The sequence below is a fragment of the Pelophylax lessonae genome, assembly GCF_965119305.1.
Source record: "Pelophylax lessonae genome assembly, chromosome: 3".
Taxonomy (NCBI): Eukaryota; Metazoa; Chordata; class Amphibia; order Anura; family Ranidae; genus Pelophylax; species Pelophylax lessonae.
In genome coordinates, this window is record NC_138770.1 from 39,529,045 (window position 1) to 39,550,463 (window position 21,419).

At 45.7% G+C, this 21,419-nt stretch overlaps 2 protein-coding genes across 2 annotated transcripts in view; both read right to left on the minus strand.

The window, feature by feature from the left end:
- LOC309550716 (uncharacterized protein) overlaps positions 1–21,419 on the minus strand; it is a 286,486-nt gene that overhangs the window by 261,972 nt on the left and 3,095 nt on the right. The window lies entirely within an intron of this gene.
- Positions 13,570–21,419, minus strand: part of LOC309550289 (uncharacterized protein) — a 436,279-nt gene continuing 428,429 nt past the window's right edge. Inside the window, exon 15 of the mRNA XM_082250692.1 lies at positions 13,570–14,687. Coding sequence (XP_082106818.1) covers positions 13,609–14,687 — 1,079 coding nt within the window. The 3' untranslated portion in view covers positions 13,570–13,608. The remainder of the gene's footprint in view (positions 14,688–21,419) is intronic.

The window sequence follows — 21,419 nt, forward strand, 5'->3', positions numbered from 1 at the left end:
TTCGATTGAAAAAACCTGTCCCCCGGCCGAGACCAAAATTCTATCTTGTACCCGGAACAAATCAGTTTGCGAACCCAGTTGTCTTGAACAAAGGAAGTCCAGGGTTCCTGAAAGAAGCGCAGACGTTCCCCCACCCCAGAGACGGGTGAGGGCACCCCTTCATGCAGAACCAGACTGACGGGTCTTGGGCTTGCCCCAGGGCTTCTTAGTCCCTCCCAGAAGCTCTGAACGGCTTACCTTGTTCTTTCGCCCCGGAGGCACGGAAAAACCATCTATGAGCAGTAAAGGAAGTACCCCGCTTAGCACGGGGTGTTTTACCTTTGGAGGATTGAGCAAGAAGAGTACTCTTTCTGCCAGTCTGGCGACTCGCTGGATGAGTTGATCAAGGGCCTAACAAAAAGCTCTCCCAGAAAAGGGAGATCTGTCAGGGACCAGCTCTTCAGCCAAACCATGCACCATAAGGCAATCCCCACAGCCGAAACTCTGGCCACCAAAGGAGCCGCATCCAGGGACGCATCACACAGGAACACCAGGGCCTGGGCCATCTGGTCCAAAAGTTTCATCAGTTCTGGGGGAGCTACGGCAGGGTCCAAATCCCCTTTCAGAACTTTATTCCAATCCGTATCTGTCTGCGACACTAAAACAGACACAAATACCGGTTTCAAAATGGAACCCGCCAACACGTGAAGATGGCAGGAAAGGGATTCCACCCTCCTGTCCACTGGATGGGTAAAAACCAGGGCATCTTCCACAGGTACAATAGTAGATTTGTTCAACCTGGAAATAGGATGGTCCACTTTAGGCGGCACCATCCAACGGTTGGAGACTGTATCAGCAAAAGGATACTGGCGTTTAAAGCATTTTGGCACCACTAGCACGTGCTTAATGCGCCGCCATTGGTCATTCACAATATCATGAAAAGTCTCAGGACAGGGGAAAACCTTGCCAGACTTTTGGGTCTTGCGGGAGCCAAAAGCCACCGGCGTCCCTGCTGGCGTGGGCTCATCAGCCAATTTTAAAGTTTCCCTTACTGAAATAATCACGGCTTCCACCAAAGCTCGTTTCCATGATGCAGCTGAAGAAAACAGGTCCTCTTCACCATCTGACTGTGAGGAGAGCGACCTTTCAGGGAGGGGGGCGTCCGTGGCGACCACATCAGCCTCTGAATCAGAGGACTCCACCAAAGTTGGAGAAGGCAGCGGGCATTTTCGGCTATTAACAATTTTTTATGACAGAATCAACTTTTGTCGCCAGGCTTTCCAGAGTTGCTGAAATCACGGCCAGCAACTGCGATGCGGACTGTCCGGGAGTCACACTGAGTGGGTCCAAGGGTGAATTTACAGCCTGGGACTCCATATTCAAAGTTATAGAAAAACGGAGTACTGTCGCTTTAAGAAGCGCCAATCGCAGTTCCCACTGCCGATCACAGAGTCCCCCCTAAATATACACTAACAGCAGAGTATGCAGGGATATGCCCGCAAAGACCCTAGTACTGTACCATCTCCAGAGAGAACAAACCTGAACCGCCTGTGCAGCAGGAAGCAGAATCAGAGGAAGTGACCTCGGCCTGGATGTAAAAGGTCACGCTGCCTGTGCAGTTCAGTAGGACTACACAAAAATGTTTGCCAATGCATTTTAATAGGAAGCTCAGGGAAAATGGCTGCCCCATGCAAGTCAATGGGAAAAATATAGACATTGCCCACACTTAAGATGGAGGCATGCCAGGCGCCCCAGTTACACAGCCCCCCTTGGGGATGGGAGAGGGAGACAGGGCACAGAGGCTAGGTACCTGACAGGCCAGGGGGATCTTTTAGGAGGTACAGGTCCTATTATCCCCAGGAGAGGGCCCACCTCCCCCCACGCCACCAGGGGCAAGGGGGGTGACACTTACTCACCATACCATGGACCGGGTGGGCTCCGCTCCGGGAAGACCTCCGTACCACCGAAGTGGTGGCACTGCCAGCCAAGGGGTACGCTGCGACTCAGGGCATTCCAGGTCGTCGCGTCCCAGTGAGGTATCCGTTTGCAGGCTTGTCCCCAATCCGGAGAAGGGGCACTGTCATGGCGAGGTCTAGTGCCGGACTATAACCTGCTCACACTCGTAGGCCAGGCTGGGGGGGACCATAAGGACCTAGATTATCAAGTCCGAAACCCCAGCCGGCATTGCTTGTAGATCACCAGGAGAATCCCCCTGAACACTAGCTAGCAAAGTGAGTAAAGAGAAATAATACAAAATTTTCTGAAAAGAATAAAAACTGAGACTGAAGTCCCAGCAGGAAACCTAGGTCCTACTCCTTCTTTAGGCAGAAACAAACTGGGCTGAGTGTGTGTGGGTTATGCTTGTGGGGACAGCCCCATGGGCGTGTACATTAAAATTTTTCCTGCCTAGACTACTCCTGCAGAGTGCAGCATAATCCCATCAGCTAATGAAGATGGAGGCTGCGTCTGTCAAAGGACGATAGAGAAACACAATTTTCGCTACCTTATATTATATTCGGATGATAACTTTCCCTAATTGCATCTGGGATTAAAGAGTGTTTGCTTACCTTTGCATTCAATGACACAGTTAAGGCTTCAACCATATTATACTGTACCAACGGTAGTTTTGCTCGTCTCTCTGTGTACCCTCAACATGTTTTTGCTTTGTATTGTATCTGATAGTAACTATCTCTAACTTTGACCACTGATATATGCAAGGCTTTTTTTTCTTAGCGAACAGGTACAGGAACTACCCCCTTCGGAGCCAACTCTTATCTCCATCCCTGCCCACCTCAGAGCACTGTTCCATGGTTCCATCCCCTACTGCCTCCCAGTAATGCTTTTTTTTAGAGAATACAGAACCAAATATTTTGTGGTGCTAAGTAATTTCTATGGAATTTGTTAATGATAACAAGAAAGAGTAAAATAGATTCCCTATAGTTAGTAATAATGAAAGTCCCCAGCAACAATAGGCTCCCAATAGCCAGTATCAATAGATCCTCCAGCAGCCAGCATCAATAGATCCTCCAGCAGTCAGCATCAATAGACCCTCCAGCAGCCAGCATCAATAGATCCTCCAGCAGTCAGCATCAATAGACCCTCCAGCAGCCAGCATCAATAGACCCTCCAGCAACCAGTGCTGGAGGTGCCGGGACTGCGTTCCCGCTGAAAAAAAGCCCTGGATATATGTATGTAATATTATTCTCTAATTCTCCCAATGTATTATTTATTTATTTTTTTACGCCTATGTACTATGTTCTTTGTACTGCTCTCCTCTAAAGTTTGAATAAAATAGGTGTAGCGCTACCCCCTTGAGGAGCGCTGGATTTTGGATCCAACTCTTCCTGCACAGCCAGGCAACACACATTTTTCCAACTTCCATGCAGAGTCAGTAACAAGTCCAGGGGCTTGTTTCTTGTTATTTTATTGAGGAGTTACAACTTGGATAGTGATGATGAGGGATTATGGGAGGCCCAGCTTGAACTGGGTAGAACAACTTCAGGACAAACTTCTTCTCTATGTTCAAAATAAATATGGATCCTGGACTGTACTCCTTCCGGAATAATGTCAGTCTCCAGTGGATCAGCAGCAAATTTCCCCTTTCAGGAGCTCTTTGTCCCCTTAGTGAAACTCACAAAGTCCCAACTGCTTGCAGGAGCTCCATGTCCCCTCTGCAGAAAACACCAGCCCACCTGGCTGCCTTGAAAAGTGTCCCAGAGCAAGGGATTTAGGTTTGCTGTGACACTGTCCTAATGAAAGCTTACTAAATGTTGCACCTGGCAGCCTTCTCTCTTATTGGCCCTGAGGGTGATCAGGTAGAGGTACTCACACTGTCCCTTGAATCCTGCTGCTTGCATAGACTGCTGTTCAGGCCTCCTGCTGGAAAGATCTTAGCTCACTAGCATGAGTGTCTCTTGGATGAGATAGTGGGGTAGTGGAGATTCCTCTGTCCAGTCCTGAGGTCCCCGCCCAAGCTTTACAATCCTCAACTCAGCACTCCAACCAGCAACAACAACCCCTGCTGCCCAGGCTCTTCAATATTTAAGGGCCCATCTTACCACCCAGCCAGGCCTACTGCCTGGGGATTAGTCAAACTCCCATAAATATTTAAATCCTTGCCTTTGTTCCTCCACCCACTTGTTTCTAGAAGTTTCCATGGACCTCCAGAACCAGGGGGAGTTGAAAGAGGCCTAATCTGCAGATTATTCCAGCCTGACCTTAAACTGAACCCAGAGTAATTACCCAGACTCACTTAAAGTACCCTGAGTCAGCTAAATTGCACTAGGACAGTGGTAGTGAATTAAAATTGAAGGTCCGGTCGCTAAAAAAATTTTCCGCCCGAGGTCCGAATCACAAGTCTGTACAATGAAAGATTGTACGTGTCTTCTTTCCTTTTTTTTTTTTTTATTTTGGCGCAAGCCGCGTTTTTCTTACGGTTTCCTCCACACACTCTGGGAATACTCTGTAAATGTCCCCAATTGTGTTCCTCCTTACATCAGGTGCCCCTACCAGAGTAATTTATTACATTGGGTGCCCCCATGAATCAGTTGCTACAGTCAGAGTACCTCTTAAATAAGATGTCCCCAAAAGATTATTCCCTTACATCAGGTATTCCCATCAAAGTGCCCACTTACATCAGGTTTCTTCATCAGTGTGCCCCCTTACATAATTTGTCCCCATCAGAGTGCCCCCTTACATTAGGTGCCATCATCAGAGTGCCCCTTTAAATCAGGTGTCCCCATCAAATCAGGTGTGCCCCATCACAGTGGTCTTTACATCAGGTGTCCCCCATCACATCAGATTTGGCCATCAGAGTGCCCCCTTAACATAATATGTGCCCATCAGAGTGCCCCCTTAACATAATATGGGCCCATCAGTGTGCCCCCTTAACAAATGTGCCCATCAGCATGCCCTTTTACCATAAAATGTGTCCATCGGCATGCCCCTTATTTTATGTTAAGGGGCACTCTGATGGGTACATTTATATTAAGGGGCACTCTGATGGGTACATTTATATTAGGGGCACTCTGATGAGCACATTTTTTTATGCCCATCAGAGGGAACCTTACAATAAATGTGCCCATCAGTGTGCCATTTAACATAAAATGTGCCCATCAGCGTGCCCCTTAACATTAGTGAAGAGTGAACATTAACAAAAAATAAGGGGCACTCAGATGGGCAAATTTTATGTTAAGGGGCACTCTGATGAGCACATTTAATGTAAGGTTCACTCTGATGGGCCCCAACAAAATGTGCCCATCAGAGTGTCCCTTACCATAAAATGTGCCCATCAGAGTGCCCCTTAACAAAAAATATGTCCATTCGAGAGTGCCCTTTGTTTTATGTAAATGTTCACACTAATGGGCATGTTTTATGTTAAGAGACACACTGCTGGGCACAATTTGTTGTGCCCATCAGAGTGAACCTTACATTAAATGTGCCCATCATTGTGCCCCTTAAGAGTAAATGTGCCCATCATCGTGCCCCTGTAAACACCCCACATACCTTGAGACAGGCAGGGAGCGGGAGCCAGCAGAGATAACAAGCTACATCGAGGCTTTGAGAGCTGTACCGGGAGTTCTGCGGAAGGAGGCGGGGCACGCATATCACATCGTACCTCGCGCCTGGCTGAGTGAGAGAGGAAAAGATGACAAGCAGCAGGGGGGGGGACATCACGTCTCACCTCAGGGCCCGGTCGGGAGCTGTGAAAGAGTAAACAGCAGGGGGCAGGGCGCACACGCAATGTAATTGGTTGCAGGGACGTTCGTGGTCCAATAACTGTGGAGTGGGGATGTGGCGCTGTACACTGACGGTCCAGGCAGGAGCTGTCCCTCGGTCCATGTTTGGACCGCGGGCCGCCATTTAATGGCGGATGCACTAGGGGGTGCTACATAAGATCAAACTAAAAGTCAATTGCTTCTGGCCGAACTGAATTTTTTAAAAACATTTTTTGCATTGGTACATGTTCCCCGGGGCAGTCCTGCCCCCCCCCCCCTCTTTGACACCTTCTTGCCTATTAGTGCGCAAACTAGGCATTCTAATTTGACAGACTTGGCACAATGGGGTTCGGGTTTGGCATCTGAGGTTCTTTGAACTTTGCCAAATCCTGCTCAAACTGAACACAGTTCAGCTCATTCCTAATAGAGTCAGTGACCACAGGCATCCTGAAAGGCAGTAACGCATTCCCATCCATCTATCAGCCTGGCATTCCCGATACACAGGTGAACGCAAACAAAGGGGCATGAAGCAATTCCTTTCAGAAGTCACCCAATCCTCATAGACTGTACATTCTATCTGTTCATGAACAGGGAATGTTTTGTAAGCCTTTGCAGGTCTCTTTGTGCCCAAGGGTCTTGATAAAATGGAGGAGACAAGTGGAATAATGCCAAGGCTTTTGCGGACAGAGGCAATGAGCTTTTCAACATTAGCAAGCATGTTGTGTGGGACCCCCACAGGGTTCTTCAGGGACTAGGTTCTATAGCGGTGGACCATGGCACTGGACCTGTATAGAAACTTGCATCTAACTCAATGAGCTGCACCAAGTGCCAGAGTGACCACCGCAGGCAGGATCCAGAGCCAGAGGCAATATTACAGGCCATCTGACCTGGAGCCTGGGTACAGCTCCCATGGTTTTACCGAGGTTGCACCCATCCAGGTACACAGTTTCTGTATAGGTGTTAGAAGACAGTGAGGTGTTGAAAGAAAAATTCTAATAAAATTAATAAACTTGTGAAACTGATATCTCAGGGAAGGAGAAGAGGTCCATCACTTTCAGACACAAGCAAAAAATTCAAGTTAGGCTTACCGGTAACTTTTTTTCTAGTAGTCTTTCAGGACAACACATGAGAGAACGTAGCTCCTCTTCCTCTTGCAGGAGACACACACCCACAACATACTTTAAATTGAAGGTCTCTCCCCACAGTCCTTATATAGTTACATAGTTAAACAGGTTGAAAAAAAGACACAAATTCATCTAGCTAGCTAGTTGTGGAAGAGTACCTTGGGCCTGTCTAAAAAACATAAGCACAACAGCATAAACAATATCAGGGCAAGCAATTATTGCTGTCCTGAAAGTCTACAAGAAAATAAGTTACCAGTAAGCCTAACTCGAATTTTCTCAAAAACGTCTTTCAGGACAGCACATGAGAGAATAAACGAGAACTTACTCCCTCAGGGTGGGGCCATAGCTTGCATAACCTTCCTGCCGAAAGCCTGCTCACTAACTAATAATAAATCCAGCCTGCAATGGCATACGAAAGTGGACATGCATGATCATGTCACCACTTACAAATTTATTCCGGGGTGGCATTGGCCTTCTCTGCCCATGTGGCTGCCAGAGTTTTTTTTGTGGGATGAGCATGAATACCCCTCGGTGGCGTAATGCTGATTTAATTGCCATTCTTAGCCATCTGGCAAAGGACCCTTTAGTGGCTTTCTGCCCTTTTTTTGGTCCCAGCAAACAAAACTAAAAAAGATTCAGAACTCGTGAACTCTTTAGTTAATTCTAAATAACGGAAAACGATTCTTCCCGCTTTCAAAGAATGAAAATGTATTTCCTATTCCCCTGATGGGTTAGGACAAAATGTTGGCAAAACAATATCTTGAGAATGATGATACACCGACGCTACCTTTGGGAGAAAGGCCGGCTCAATTTTCAGCACAGTTCTATCTAAATAGATTGTTAGGAATGGCTCTCTGACTGACAATGCATGCATATCATTATTCCTGTATGCGGAAGTGACCGCAATTAGTAAAACTGTCTTCAATGTGACATACAGTACTTCAAGGTCGCAGAGTCCAGAGGTTCAAAAGGAGATTTGGTTAGAGCTTGTAGGACTACTGAGAGATTCCAACAACAGAGCTTTCCAGAAAAACTCCCAACGCAGCGACCTGGACTTTAAGTGTGCTGATCACTAGCTTCTTGCCTGCTGCTTTTTGAAGAAATTCTAGGATTGAGGTAAGATCTTCCAAAGGCCTTTAATTGGACAGGCACCAAATTTTGCCATATATAGCCCTCGTAACCTTTTTACGGCTTGACAGAAGAGTGTCTACTAAGGGTTGGGAGAAACTTTTCTCTTCTAGCAGTTGCCTTTCAGAGACCACGCCATAAGGCGTAGATTATCCACCTGTGGGTGGCAGAGGGGACCTTGCAGCAGCAGGGCCTTTCTGATTGAAAGGATCCAATATGGTTTGACTGTTATACAGATGTGAAATGAAAGCCATGTCATTTTCGGCCAGAAAGGAGCCATGAAGATTACGCCACTCTCTCTGCTTTATTCTTCTTCAGGACCTGTGGAATTAGCTGGAAGGGGGGTAAAGGCAAAACACAGCTGGAATTACCATTTTTGAGCAAGAGCATCTATCCCTATAGCTCCATCCTTACTGTTCAGGGACATAAATGGCAGGTTTTGGCATTCTGCTGGTTCCCTAACAGGTCAATTTGCGGCTGACAACAATCCTGAACTAAGTCATGATCTAAGCACTATTTGCTCTCTCACTTGGTGCCTGTTAAAGAGGTTGTAAACCCGTACCATTTTTTTTTTTTTGCAACCTGTAAGAGAAAGACATAATGAGCTAGTATGCATCGCATACTAGCTCATTATGCAATACTTACCTCAGAACGAGCCCCCCGCCGTGCCACTCACTCACCTCTATGACGGGCGACATGTCCAGTCGCCCGTCTTCCGGGATCGCGGCATCCGGCCATCTGATTGGCCGGAGCCGCAGTGACGTCACTCCCGCGCACGCGCGCGGGAGCCGACAGTCACGGCACGGAGCTCTGAAGGAACGGCACGAGCGTCCGTTCCTTCAGAGCGCCTGCGCCAGTGACGTCACTGGATGTATCTAAGGTAAATATCTCCTAAACTGTACATGTTTAGGAGATATTTACAGTACCTATAGGTAAGCCTTATCATAGGCTTACCTATAGGTACAAGTTGTAGAGGAGGGTTTACTTCCTCTTTAAGGAAATCGGCTAACAAGGATGCCAAATTTGTTTCTGCCCAGCTCAGAATTTCTTCTACCAGATTTTGAAGACTCCTGCTTCTTGTGCAGCCTTGCCTGTTTATATAGGCTACAGCTGTGGTGTTGTCTGTGCAGACTTGAACGCGATGACCCAGGAGCTTCTGAGAGAAGGCAAAAATTGCTAAAGTGATCACTTTTAGTTCTCTCCAGTTTGAGGAATTTTCGTCTTGTAGCCTTAACCCCTGTCCCTGTGTCAGACGGCTCCCCAAGTGCGCTCCCCAGCCCCAGGAGCTGGTGTCTGTGGTGAGGATTTTTTTCTACCGGAACAGACGAAGCCAGGCCACTTGAGAGTATGTCTTGCTTCTTCCAGCACCAGAGGGATCTTTTTATCCTGGTGGGAACCCTCACCTTGGTGTTCATTGAGGCCAAATCCCCATTCCACACTCTCAGGGTAAATTGTTCCAGGGGCCTGAAGTTTATTCTTGCCAACTGGACCTCTGGGATGGAGGCTGTTAGTAAGCCAAGAGCTGACATCAGAAACCTGATTTACACCTGCTTATTGCTCTGCAGCAGAGTCAGTCCAAATCTTTTGAATTTTCTCTTCTGGCAAGAAAATCTTCTGTTCTGCCAAACTAATGCAAAACCCCAGAAATAGGACTTTTTGGGACGGGGTCAGGTTGGATTTTTGCACAAGCCCAAGCTCTCCAGATGGTTGCGGGCCACCTGTAGGTCCTTCCTCAACTGGTTCTCAGAGTTTCCCAGAAACAAAAGATCATCTAGGTTTAGGATTACGCCATCGCTTTTATGAAAATGTGGAGTGAGGACGACAGACCGAAAGGCAACACCCTTATCTGCAAGTGCTGGACTTTAAAAAACTTTGGGAATGCTCTCTGATTGGAATGTGGAGATAGGCGCTCCTTAGGTTGATTGATGCCATGTAACAGTCTGGAAACAGCAGATTTCTGACCAAAAAGATCAAGTCCATTTTGAACCTTTTGTATAACACCACCTTGTTCAATGACTTCAGGTTGAGGATTAAGCAGAATTTTCCTGACTGTTTTCCCACCAGCAATAAAACCCTATTTGCTCTTCTCCTGATTGGACCGGTACAACCACTCTTTAAAGTATCAGATCCTGAACCAGGTTCTTCATGGCAAGAGCTTTTACCGGATTTTTTGGAATACCCCTTACAAAATACCTTCTTGGTGGAGCCTCTGCAAATTCTATTTCATTGCTGACAAGTTTCCGGATGTACAGACTTGATGCAATTTTTTCCCACTGTGGAAAGAATGCCTGTAGTCTTCCACGCATATGACTGCCATAGCTGCCTTCAAATTCTCCATTGTGGATTGCAATGTTCTCTTCAACAATAAATCCATCCTTGTATCCATTGCTTCCTTTAGGTTTGTGGTTTTTGAGATTTGCAGCATACAACTTAGGCACTTTGTTCCAAACTGATGAGCACTCTTCCTCAAACGGGAAGAGTCTCTTGTGAGATCTTGAAAAAAAAAAAAAAAGTTAATCTTTCTGGATCCTGCCATTCCTTCAATACCATGTCTGAGATAGTTGAATGGACAGGAAAGCATCCACTCTTTGGCTCGGAAAGCCCCAAGTACATCTAGATTCTTTTCTTACTCCTTAAAGAGGTAGTAAAGTCTTATTTTTAATTTGTACCTACAGGTAAGCCTATAATAAGGCTTACCTGTAGGTACTGTGATTATCTCCTGAACTTGCAGTTTAGGTGATATTTAGAGTGCATGCAACTGATGACGTCATCGGCGCATGCGCTCTGAAGAACTGGCTTGTCGTGCCGGACCTTCAGAGCCCGTGCTGCAAACGGCGGCTCCTGTGCACATGCATGGGAGTGACGTCATAGCAGCTCCGGACACTCACAGGGCTGGAGCCCGCGAACCCGGAAGAAACACCGGGAAGATGTCAGCTGTCTCAGCGGTGTGCGGGCACCACTGGAGGGCTTAATTCTAAGGTAAGTATTTCATAATGAGCTAGTATAGCTCATTATGCCTTTGTCTTACAGGTTTTGTTTATTTTTTCCTCTGGGTTTACAACCTCTTTAATGACTAAGGTGGCATGAATCGCTTTGAGAAGACTGCCCCCTTCTTCCAGTGACAATTTATATTTTGATGCCAAGGCATCTTAAACCTCTTCCCCATCATCTTCTGAATCTCTTTTAACAGGTGGTGAAGAGGCAGCCACATGTGCTGAGGGAATCCCTGACCCTGCATCTAAGGAAACTGATGATGTCACAAGGGTCTGCCCCTTAGCTATTTGTCAGGCGGCCATGCAGGCAGATGGCAGGAGCCTTCATCTGGAGGGTTTCTTTTTTTGGGTGCAGCGGTGCCGAAGGCGTCATGAACAATGTTGGATCTAGTTCGGGGAACATTTTTTTTTTTATATAGAAATCCTCTTGTTGCGTTATACTCTTGTTGTGTCTTGACTTACTTTTTCGATGAATTCACATAGGGGGGCCAGGTTCTGGGGGCACCTTGTTAAAGGAGGCTTCCAGATTCGGATAAGCCCCCCCCCCCCCCCAAAACCACCTGCCAAGGGTGCGTGGAAGAGGCCCTTGTCCCCATCAACCCAGGGACAAGGTGCTTTGGGGTGGGAGGGCCCCAAAGGACCCCCCCATGCTGGGGGCACGTGGCCTGGTATGGTTCAGGAGGAGGGGGGTGTTTGCTCTTCCCTTTCCATTCCTGACCTGCTGGGCTGCATGCTCAGAAAAGGTTCTGGTATGAATTCAGGGGGTGACCCCACACCGTTTTTTTTTAAACCAGTTGCTGACCACCCACCGCAGATATACTGCGGCAGGGCGGCTCAGCTGCACAAAATCCCATATCTATGGGATTTTGTGCACGCGGTCTGGGTGGCCATGCTCCTGCTGTGATTAGACACCTCCCGCGGTCGACAGAGAAACTGACAGAAGACCCGCTTGCTTATGTATACAAAGCAGGCAAGTCTTCTGTCACACAGGCAGGGAGAGATCAGGAGTTTTAGCTAAGCTACAACCCCGATCTCTCTGTGCCTGTCACAGAACCTCCCCCCCACCACCACTGTCAGTAAGCATTATTAGGCATACATTTAACCCCTTTGATCACCCCCAGTGTTAACCGCTTCCCTGCCAGTGTCATTTATACAGTAACAGTGCATATTATTTAGCACTGATTACTGTAGTAATGTCACTGGTCCCCATAAAGTGTCAAAAATGTCAGTTAGGGTCCGATCTGTCCGCCGCAATGTGGCAGTCCCGCTAAAATCGCTGATCACTGCCATTACTAAAAAAAAACCAAAAAAGATAAAAAAATAAAAAGTCCAAAAATCTATCCTGTAATTTGTAAACGCTAGAACTTTTGCGCAAACCAATTAAAATACGCTTTTTCGGATTTTTTTTTTTACCAAAAATATGTAGCAGAATACAAATTGGCCTAAACCGATAAAAATAATTATTTTTTTTTAAAATGTTTATATTGGCAATGTTTTATAGCAGAAAGTAAAACATATTGTGTTTTTTTTTTCAAAATTGTCGCTCTTTTGTCGCTTTTTTGTTTTTAGCGCAAAATCTAAAAGCTGCAGAGGTGATCAAATACCACCAAAAGAAAGCTCTATTTGTGGGAAAAAAAGGACATCGATTTTATTTGGGAACGGCGTCGCACGACGGCGCAATTTTTCGTTAAAGTAACGCAGTGCCGAATCGCAAAAAAATGGCCTGGTCATTAAGGGGGTAAAACTTTCTGGAGCTGAAGTGGTTAATTATTAATTATAAATAATAATTAAATTAATTATTATAATTATAGTGTGGGCTTCCCCTTAAAATCCATACCAGACATGAAGGGCCTAGTGTGCATTGGGGGGGCACCGAACGCTGTTTTTTTTTTTCATAATATTTAATTGCTAGCATGTTTTCTTTACATTCAGCTGTCAGTGGGGAACCGGCGGCGGCCGGCTTCCCAGCTCGCTCTTAGCAACCAGCTATTGGGGGGAGCCCCAATCTGTTTCTGATAAAATACCGCCAGCAAAAACCTGGTGATAAATATCACATCTATTTTTACTCTCTGTTCCGTTCGTGAATTGGACTGAAGAGCTTTTTTACCAGCACATTTTTCATTTTGCGTTAAATACCGCATAATCACTACTTTTTTTTATTGCATGCGATAATTTATGCACATGAGTCACGTGACCGTGTGATCGCATTCGGTAACCGTTAGCGACTTGACCCTCTAAGTGCTTACATCGCACAATTTACTCAGCCAATGAGAGGTAATAACTCCATTTTTATTTTTCTACTGCTATCAATGGAAAACACGGTACAACACTTCATCCATGTCTCTGGTGATCTCTGATCTCCTTATGAAGGGTTTCTTACATGATGAAGATCAGCCATGGAGTATATCTGAGGTGTATATCAGGGTGTGCTTCTTCCCCACATGTCCACCAACATTCATATAGAAGACATTTCCCGCACTCAACGCACTAATACACCTCGAGGGTTGTGTGGAATCCCTGATGTACAGGAAGACAGGACTTCACTGAGGAACAATTCCCTCACTCAGGACAGGAATACGGCTTCTCCCCCATGTGAGATCTCTGATGTACAGGAAGACAGGATTTCAGTGAGTAACAATTCCTTCACTCAGGACAGGAAAGTGACTTCTACCCATTGTGCAATCTCTGATGTCTGTAGAGATCGGACTTCTGTGAAAAACATTTCCCGCACTCAGGACAGGAACAGGACTTCTCCCCCGTGTGAGACTTTTGATGTCTGACTAGTATTGATTTTTGTACAAAACATTTGCCGCACTCAGAACAGGAATACGGCTTTTCACCTGTGTGAGATCTCTGATGTATGGAAAGATTGGACTTCCTTGAAAAACATTTCCCACACTCGGGGCAGGAATACGGCTTTTCTTGTGTGTGCAGTCTCTGATGTGAACAAAGATTGGCCTTCTGTGAAAATAATTTCCCGCACTCAGTACAAGAAAACGGCTTCTCTCCTGTGTGAGACCTTTGATGTAGCGCAAGTTTGGATTTTAGTGCAAACCATTTCCCGCACTCAGAACAGGAAAACAAATTCTTTCCCGTGTGTGATCTCTGATGTACGGAAAAATAGGACTTGTTTGAAAAACATTTCCCACACTCAAGGCAAGAATACATCTTCTCCCCCGTGTGAGATCTGTGATGATTGGAAAGATGGGACTTCTTTGAGAAACATTTCCCGCACTCAGGACAGGAATGCAGTTTCTCCTCCATGTGAGATCTCTGATGTATGGAAAGATGGGACTTCTTCGAAAAACATTTCCCGCACTCAGGGCAGCTTTGTGGCTTCTCGTCCGTATGGGACTTTTTATGCACGATATAATTGGATTTAAAATGGAAACGCTTCCCGCACTCAGAACAGGAAAACCTCTTATCTATTGGAAGGACGGCACCATCCCTCACAGTCTGAGGTTCCTCAGGATAAGAGGAATACGATTGTCCGGCACCGCCCCTCACAGTCTGAGGTTCCTCAGGATAAGAGGAATACGATGGTCCGGCACCGCCCCTCACAGTCTGAGGTTCCTCAGGATAAGAGGAATACGATGGTCCATCTACACTGTGTGGTGCCAGATGGAGATTTGAGGTAGCCGGGTTTTCTCCTGGACTATACTGTGTGATGTCCTCATCTTCTACTTTACAGTCTGGAGACAAAGTGAGACAATCCTCTGAGGTTTTCCATATCTCCCGTCCATCTACTAAAATAGAAATAAAAAGGATTATTACTAAACATGAGCAGACTGGTTCCCCTAAACCATGACCCCGCCCACATCATTTGACATCCAGGACATTAGACCACATTCATTTCTTTATTCATGCACCTTAGTCAGAGAGTGAGGAAACAACGAGAACTGTCTTTTATAGGAGTGACAGTGATGAGGGGATTATAGGACGAGTGTCCCCACCCCCTCTATCACTCATTGCCATCTTCCCAACACAAGAAGTCCTGCACTTCCTTATTTAGTCCATGATTTAGTCATGAATAACAATGGGACTGAGCCCCACTAGAGGTCAGAGAGTGAAGATGGGGGTGGAGAACAACCAAGATGATGACTGAAACGATCCCAAAGACCACCATCATTAAGGTATTAATTCCTTCCTCATTAACACTTTCTGTTTAAGGTTCCAACATTTGGGTATTGTGAGGATCTGGATGGCCTCCACCTTGTTCAGTTGTGATTTGATCATATACAAAAAACACCAATCAGCGCAAAACAATCATATATGAAAGCAGCTATACGCTTAGGGTCAAAATATCAAATCCCAGGTAAAACCAATAATAACAATGTTAGTGCAGCGCTAAAAGGTTTTATAGCAAGATATCATACTAAGAGAGACAATATATCACAGTCCCATAAACTGGTGGGTGGTGCTTCTAAATTACATTCCCAGGTGAAAATAATGTGCAAGGGATCCTCAACCAGTATTTCAAGCAACTCACCTCAAAGTAAGACCCCTGAACAGGAAGGTCAAACACACCTTTCCCCTCTGGGGCAAGATAACGATGTAAGATCCTACGTTCCTCCACTGCAGGACAAGGGTTAACCAGAAACCACGTGGGACAGAGACTGGCAGGTGTATCTCTCTAAAGGTTCCAATCCCAAAGTCCTCGGCGTGTATCACATGGAATAGTAAGGTACATACATAGTGCTCTCTGCTTGTAACTTAATTTTATTGAAGATAAGAAATGCACTTACTAAAAACGGCACTGCAACCCAGTGCTCGTTAAAAGTAGCGTGTGTACACCAATGGTAGCAGGATGACCACGGGCGACGTCATGTAGCTCTTCTTTTCCTCCGTACGCGATAGGTCCAATAGGCGGGACTTCATCGACGAAATCGCTGATTTACGTGTACGAAGGAAGGGAGGAGCTACATGACGTCACCCATGGTCATCCTGCTACCATTGATATACCCACGCTGCTTGTATGTACCTTACTCTTCCACATGATACATGCTGAGGACTTTGGGATTGGAACCTCTGGAGAGATATACCTGCCGGTCTTTGTCCTATGTAATTTCTGGTTAACCCTTGTGTACGAACGTAGGATCTTACATCGTTATCTTGCCCAAGAGGGGAAAGGTGTGTTTGACCTTCCTGTTGATTCAGGGGGTCTTACTTTGAGGAGAGCTGCTTGAAAAACCGGTGGATGATTCCTTGCACCTGGGAATGTTATTTAGAAGCACCACCCACCACTTTTTGGGACTGTGATATATTGTCTCTCTTAGTATGATATCTTGCTATAAACCTTTTAGCGCTGCACTATCATTGTGATTTGATCATGCCTTAGCCTACAACATAGCCCAAATATTGGTTCTCCTCCAATCCACTCTTGCTTTTTTCCGGGTTTACTGGGAGAGTGGAATCTACCAGAAACCCTTTATCAAATCAAGAGTAGTAATGTATCGAACCTGTCCTAATTTTTCAAATAATTGATCCACCCTGGGCATTGGATACGCGTCTGGTTTGGAGACCCCATTTAACTTACAAAAATCATTACAGAAGTGCCAGGTTCCATGTGGCCTGGGCACAAGCACTATAGGACTTGACCAACTACTTGAGGATTCTTTAATGATTCCAAGATCCAACATACACTTAAGTTCTACTGACACAATCTCACAGCAAGCTTCAGGTATGCGTTGGGGTTTAATATTTACCTAAATGCAGGGTCTGTCATGATATCATGTTCAATTACATTAATTAGGCCTAGGAGGGTTGAAAAAATGTCTCAAATTCTCTGTAAAAATTCCCAAGACTCCTGTATTTGAGAAGGGGCTCTGCAATCCCGACTTTCCTAATCTGAGTGTCTGGGCTGGACTTTCTGACTGATTGTCAAAACCTCTCTCTTTCTTTCCAGGTTTTGATCAAATTACCATCTCGTAAAGTTTTCTTTTTGTGGGCTGGTAGACCTCTTAGTTAACCTTTCCTACTACTGGTGCACCGAAAGGAAAATTCCGGTGCTGAAACCGAAAATTCAGGATGCACTTGGCCGAAAGCCAAAACCGAAACTGAATTTGTTTTAAACTTTAATTAATGTGGCTGGCCTTTTTACATTGAAGTCACTAGGGGACATTTTTGCATAAGGCTCCATGCACACAGAAAGTCATAAAAACGAGCTCCAAAGCGGTTTCTTGACGCCAGTAAAAAGCGTTTTGCATTGGCGCCATATCGCTTTTAGGCGCGTTCAGGCATGTCAGCGCTAACAAGCGTTTTTTTAAATAAACACAACTTTTTACATAAATTCACTCCCATATTACCCAGAATTCCATAAAATATGTGAAATATCACATGACTATGCCATTTCGTGAGGAGAAACTGAGGAGAGAGCATTTTACTGAGTTTTGGGAGATTGTTTTGAGGAAAATGGATCCTGTGATTCAAAAAATCGACGAGGCAATCCTGCTGATTGTTCTGCGTAGGATGCGGCGGAGGAGACAGATGGAGGAGTAGGAGGAGAGAAGCAGCAGACGGCGTAGATTCTGGATACATCCGATTGTATCCCAGCGTCCTACGTTGGGGTACTTTCAGAGCATGTACGCCCATCTTCGCATGCATCCTGAAAAATTCTTAAACTTTACAAGAATGTCAGTGCCTGTCTTCGATGACCTGCTGGAGAGGCTCAGGCCAAGGCTAGAAAGGATGGACACCAGGATGAGAAGCAGTGTGTCACCAGAGGAACGACTGCTTGTGACACTCCGGTAAGTGATATTTGTTTTGAAGGGGGGTTAGTGCCTGTTCACACATATGCAATGTCACACATTGCATGACATTGCATGCAATTTGTACCGCACTGCTATGCAAATCGCATGCAATGTCTGTTCATTGCGATTTCTTGCAAACCGATTGCATAGCTTATGTCGCATTGCATGTGTACAAAATGTATTGCATTGTATTGTTTTGACACTCCCAATTTTGTTCTTTTAGGTTCCTTGCTACAGGATTGAGTTTCGTGTCCGTACACCACCACTTTCTTCTTGGTGTCTCGACGGTTGGCAAGATAGTCAGAGAAAGCTGTGTGGCAATATGGGAAGAGCTAAATCAAGTCGTAATGCCGGAGCCAACAGAAGACCTCTGGGAAGCAGTGGTGGATGAATTTTGGGAAAAAACTCAGTTTCCCAATTGTCTGGGCGCCCTGGATGGCAAACACATCAGGGCGAAGAAGCCTCCGCACTCAGGTTCGTCATATTTTAACTATAAAAAAAAATACTTTTCGGTGGTCCTCCTGGCATTGGCTGATGCGAATCTGCGTTTCATTGTGGTTGACGTTGGAGCATATGGCAGCCAGAGTGATGCCCGCATATTTCGTGATTCTGCATTCGGACGTCGGCTAAATGAAGGAAGGTTCAACATTCCAGAAAGCAGGCCTCTACCTTGTACCGAGGAACCAAGCTTACCATTGGTCATGGTAGCAGACGAGGCCTTTGGACTTGGTGAAAATATAATGAGGCCATACAGTGGCTATTGTCTCAGCGACAGCCAAAAGATTTTTAATTATCGTCTCAGCCGTGCACGCCACGTTGTTGAATGTGCCTTTGGAGTCCTGACAGCAAAATGGAGAGTTTTACTAACCTGTATGCAGCTTGATGTGGAGAATGGCATTAAGGTGGTCCTGGCATGCTGTGTTCTCCACAACTTCCTGCGGGAGAAGGAGAGGAGCACCGTTGAACCGGAACCCCAAAACCCAAATCAACGGGTGCAATTTTTGGACTTGTGGTCAACGGCACGGGTGATGGGAATTCGGAATCAGTTTTCTGATTTCTTCTTATCACCTGATGGAGAAATTTTGTGGCAAAATGATTTTATTTGAAAAAATGTTGCATCTTTCTAAGCTCTGCCTTCTTGTTTTTTTAGAAATAAAGCAATTTCAAATTTGGCAGTTCTTTTCATGTCTCCCATTTCTTTAGTTCAGCTGTGCCTTCTACCTTGTTAGGCTGCACTTAGGCTTACCCCAGGCAGAAGAAAAAGTGTCCTTTTCTTCTGCTTGAGGCAAGCGTATGATACCCCTTGTTGGGCTGCACTTACGCTTGCCCCAGGCAGAAGAAAAAGAGTCCTTTTCTTCTGCTTGAGGCAAGCGTATGATACCCGTATGATAACATACTGCTGAAGTGTACCATAACCCCCCCAAAAAAAACATACAAATTCACGTTTAAAAAAGATTTATTAGATTAAAAAACTGGAGTAACAAAACAAAAAAGCAAACTGGAGTAACAAAACAAAAAAGCTCAAGTTATAACTGCTGATATTGAGCAGATTGGTCAGCAGGGCTCGGATGAGGTGATTGGGGACGGGGGAAAGTGGATTCGGGTGGGAATGGGTAGGTTGGGGCAGGCGCTCATTCCCAAAGTCCTGGGGATGGTAGGGTCCTTGAAAAGCAGGGGGTGTGGCAACATTGGAGAACGTTGAATGTCCTGAAGGGGAGGGGGAGGAGGAAATTCCGTGGGGAAATGTGGGGGGGTAATAGGAAGGGTAGGAATGGCCGGATGGTGGCTGCCATCTAGGTTGCTGATATGAGGGGGGTGGTAGCGTTGCTACAGTCCTGGATGACATTGTGAGAACCTGAAAAGCACTGGATGGATCGCTATGTGGTGGCCCACCACTTAATTTTGCTGTACGGTATTGCACAGCAAAAACGTACAATCGATCCATACAGTGCTTCTCCTCGGCTCCACCAATGTCCTCCAGGATGTGGTACAGGTTCCGCAGGAATGAGGCACGCGGATTCAAAGGATCCAAAAATGGGTCCACGATCTCCTGCCTCACTTTCTGCAGCAAGGCTACCACCCTGTCCTCAGTTTCAGATGTGAAAATGCCACCCCTCTGGCGCTGATTGCGGCCTCTACCACGTGCACTACCATTCCCACGGCCACGAACTTCCCCGTGGTATTCGGGTTCCTGGTGGAGGCTGCTGGCAGGTGTAACCTGGCTCCTAGATTCCTGTGAACAAAAATGGACATGTTCAGATTGGTACATAGACTGACAGACAGAAGAGACATAATGGACAGATAATTACCTGTGCTGGGGATTTGCTTTGGGAAATAGAGAGATTCGGTGATAGCACCTCCGCATCTGTGACACTCCCAGTTTCAACGCAAGCAGCATCTGGAGCATCCACCTCCTCCTCGATATGCTCCCTGCTGTCCGAAATGTTTGATGTTGTGCTACAGAGAATTAAAACGGTTAAGAATGTAAATTTTTTAATTTTTGGTACTTTAGAGCAATGCACAAAAGGGTATATGTGACATAAAAAAAAAAAAAACGTACTCTCTTGCATTCTCTATCATTGATCGGCGCAGTAACGCTAGGTGATTGTAGAACAAATTTTTTCTCGCTGGAGCTGCTGCTCCACTCCGTTGTGATTTTTCACGTTCGGTAAGATCTCTCCTGACTCGGCCACGTAGGGATTTCCCCCGACGTTGTAATGTTTTGGCTACGGAAAATTGAAAAAAAGGGTTAATATGCTTTCTAAAAAAAAAAACATAGCAAACATATTTAAAAAAAAAAAAAAAAAAAAAAAAACTTACTCCGGTCCTTTTTGGCTGAATTGCTCAGCCGGGCCCAGTCTGGTGTGAGCGCCATGGAAATTTCCTTCCAGATTTTGGTTTTCCGCAGGCGGTCATTATAGAATGGATGCACTAAATCCCACAGTTCTGCATTGGCTTCAATGGCTGAAATCAGCTCTGCCTGAGGAACATCACTAGCCATGCTTCTTCTCTTCCACACTTCTCAACAGGGGCAAAGGTCTCTTGGGTAATGTGGGCATGTATTTCCTGTTTTCCATGTGATTACAGTAACCAATCACATTTTGACGCTGCTTGATGCGCATCATGCTGCGTTTCGGCGCGTTTGGTAGCGTCAAGCGTTTTTGCAGCTTGACGCTGGAGCTCCAGAACGCACAGTTCCTGGGTTTTTGCACAAAACCTATGCCACTTGGAGCTCCTAAAAGCTCTATGTGTGCATGAGGCCATAGAATAACATGGGTGGGCGTTCTGCAGCTGCAAAAAAAAAACGTCGGACGCTGCTAACAGCAGCTCCAAAAACGTCCAGTGTGCATGAGGCCTTAAAAGTCTATGGGGCGTGATTTTGCATTGAAGTTAATAGGACGCAATTTTGCATTGAAGTTAATAGGACGGGATTTTGCATTAAAGTCTCTAGGGGCGTTCTTGCATTGAAGTCTATGGGACCCAATTTTGCATTGAAGTCTATGGGGCGTGATTTTGCATTGACGTTAATAGGAAGGGATTTTAGATTAAAGTCACTAGAGGTGTTTTTGCATTAAAGTCTATGGGACCCAATTTTGCATTAAAGTCTATAGGGCACAATCTTGCATTGAAGTCTATGGGGCACGATTTTGCATTGAAGTCTATGGGGCACGATTTTGCATTGAAGTCTATGGGGCACGATTTTGCATTAAAGTTTATGGGACACGATTT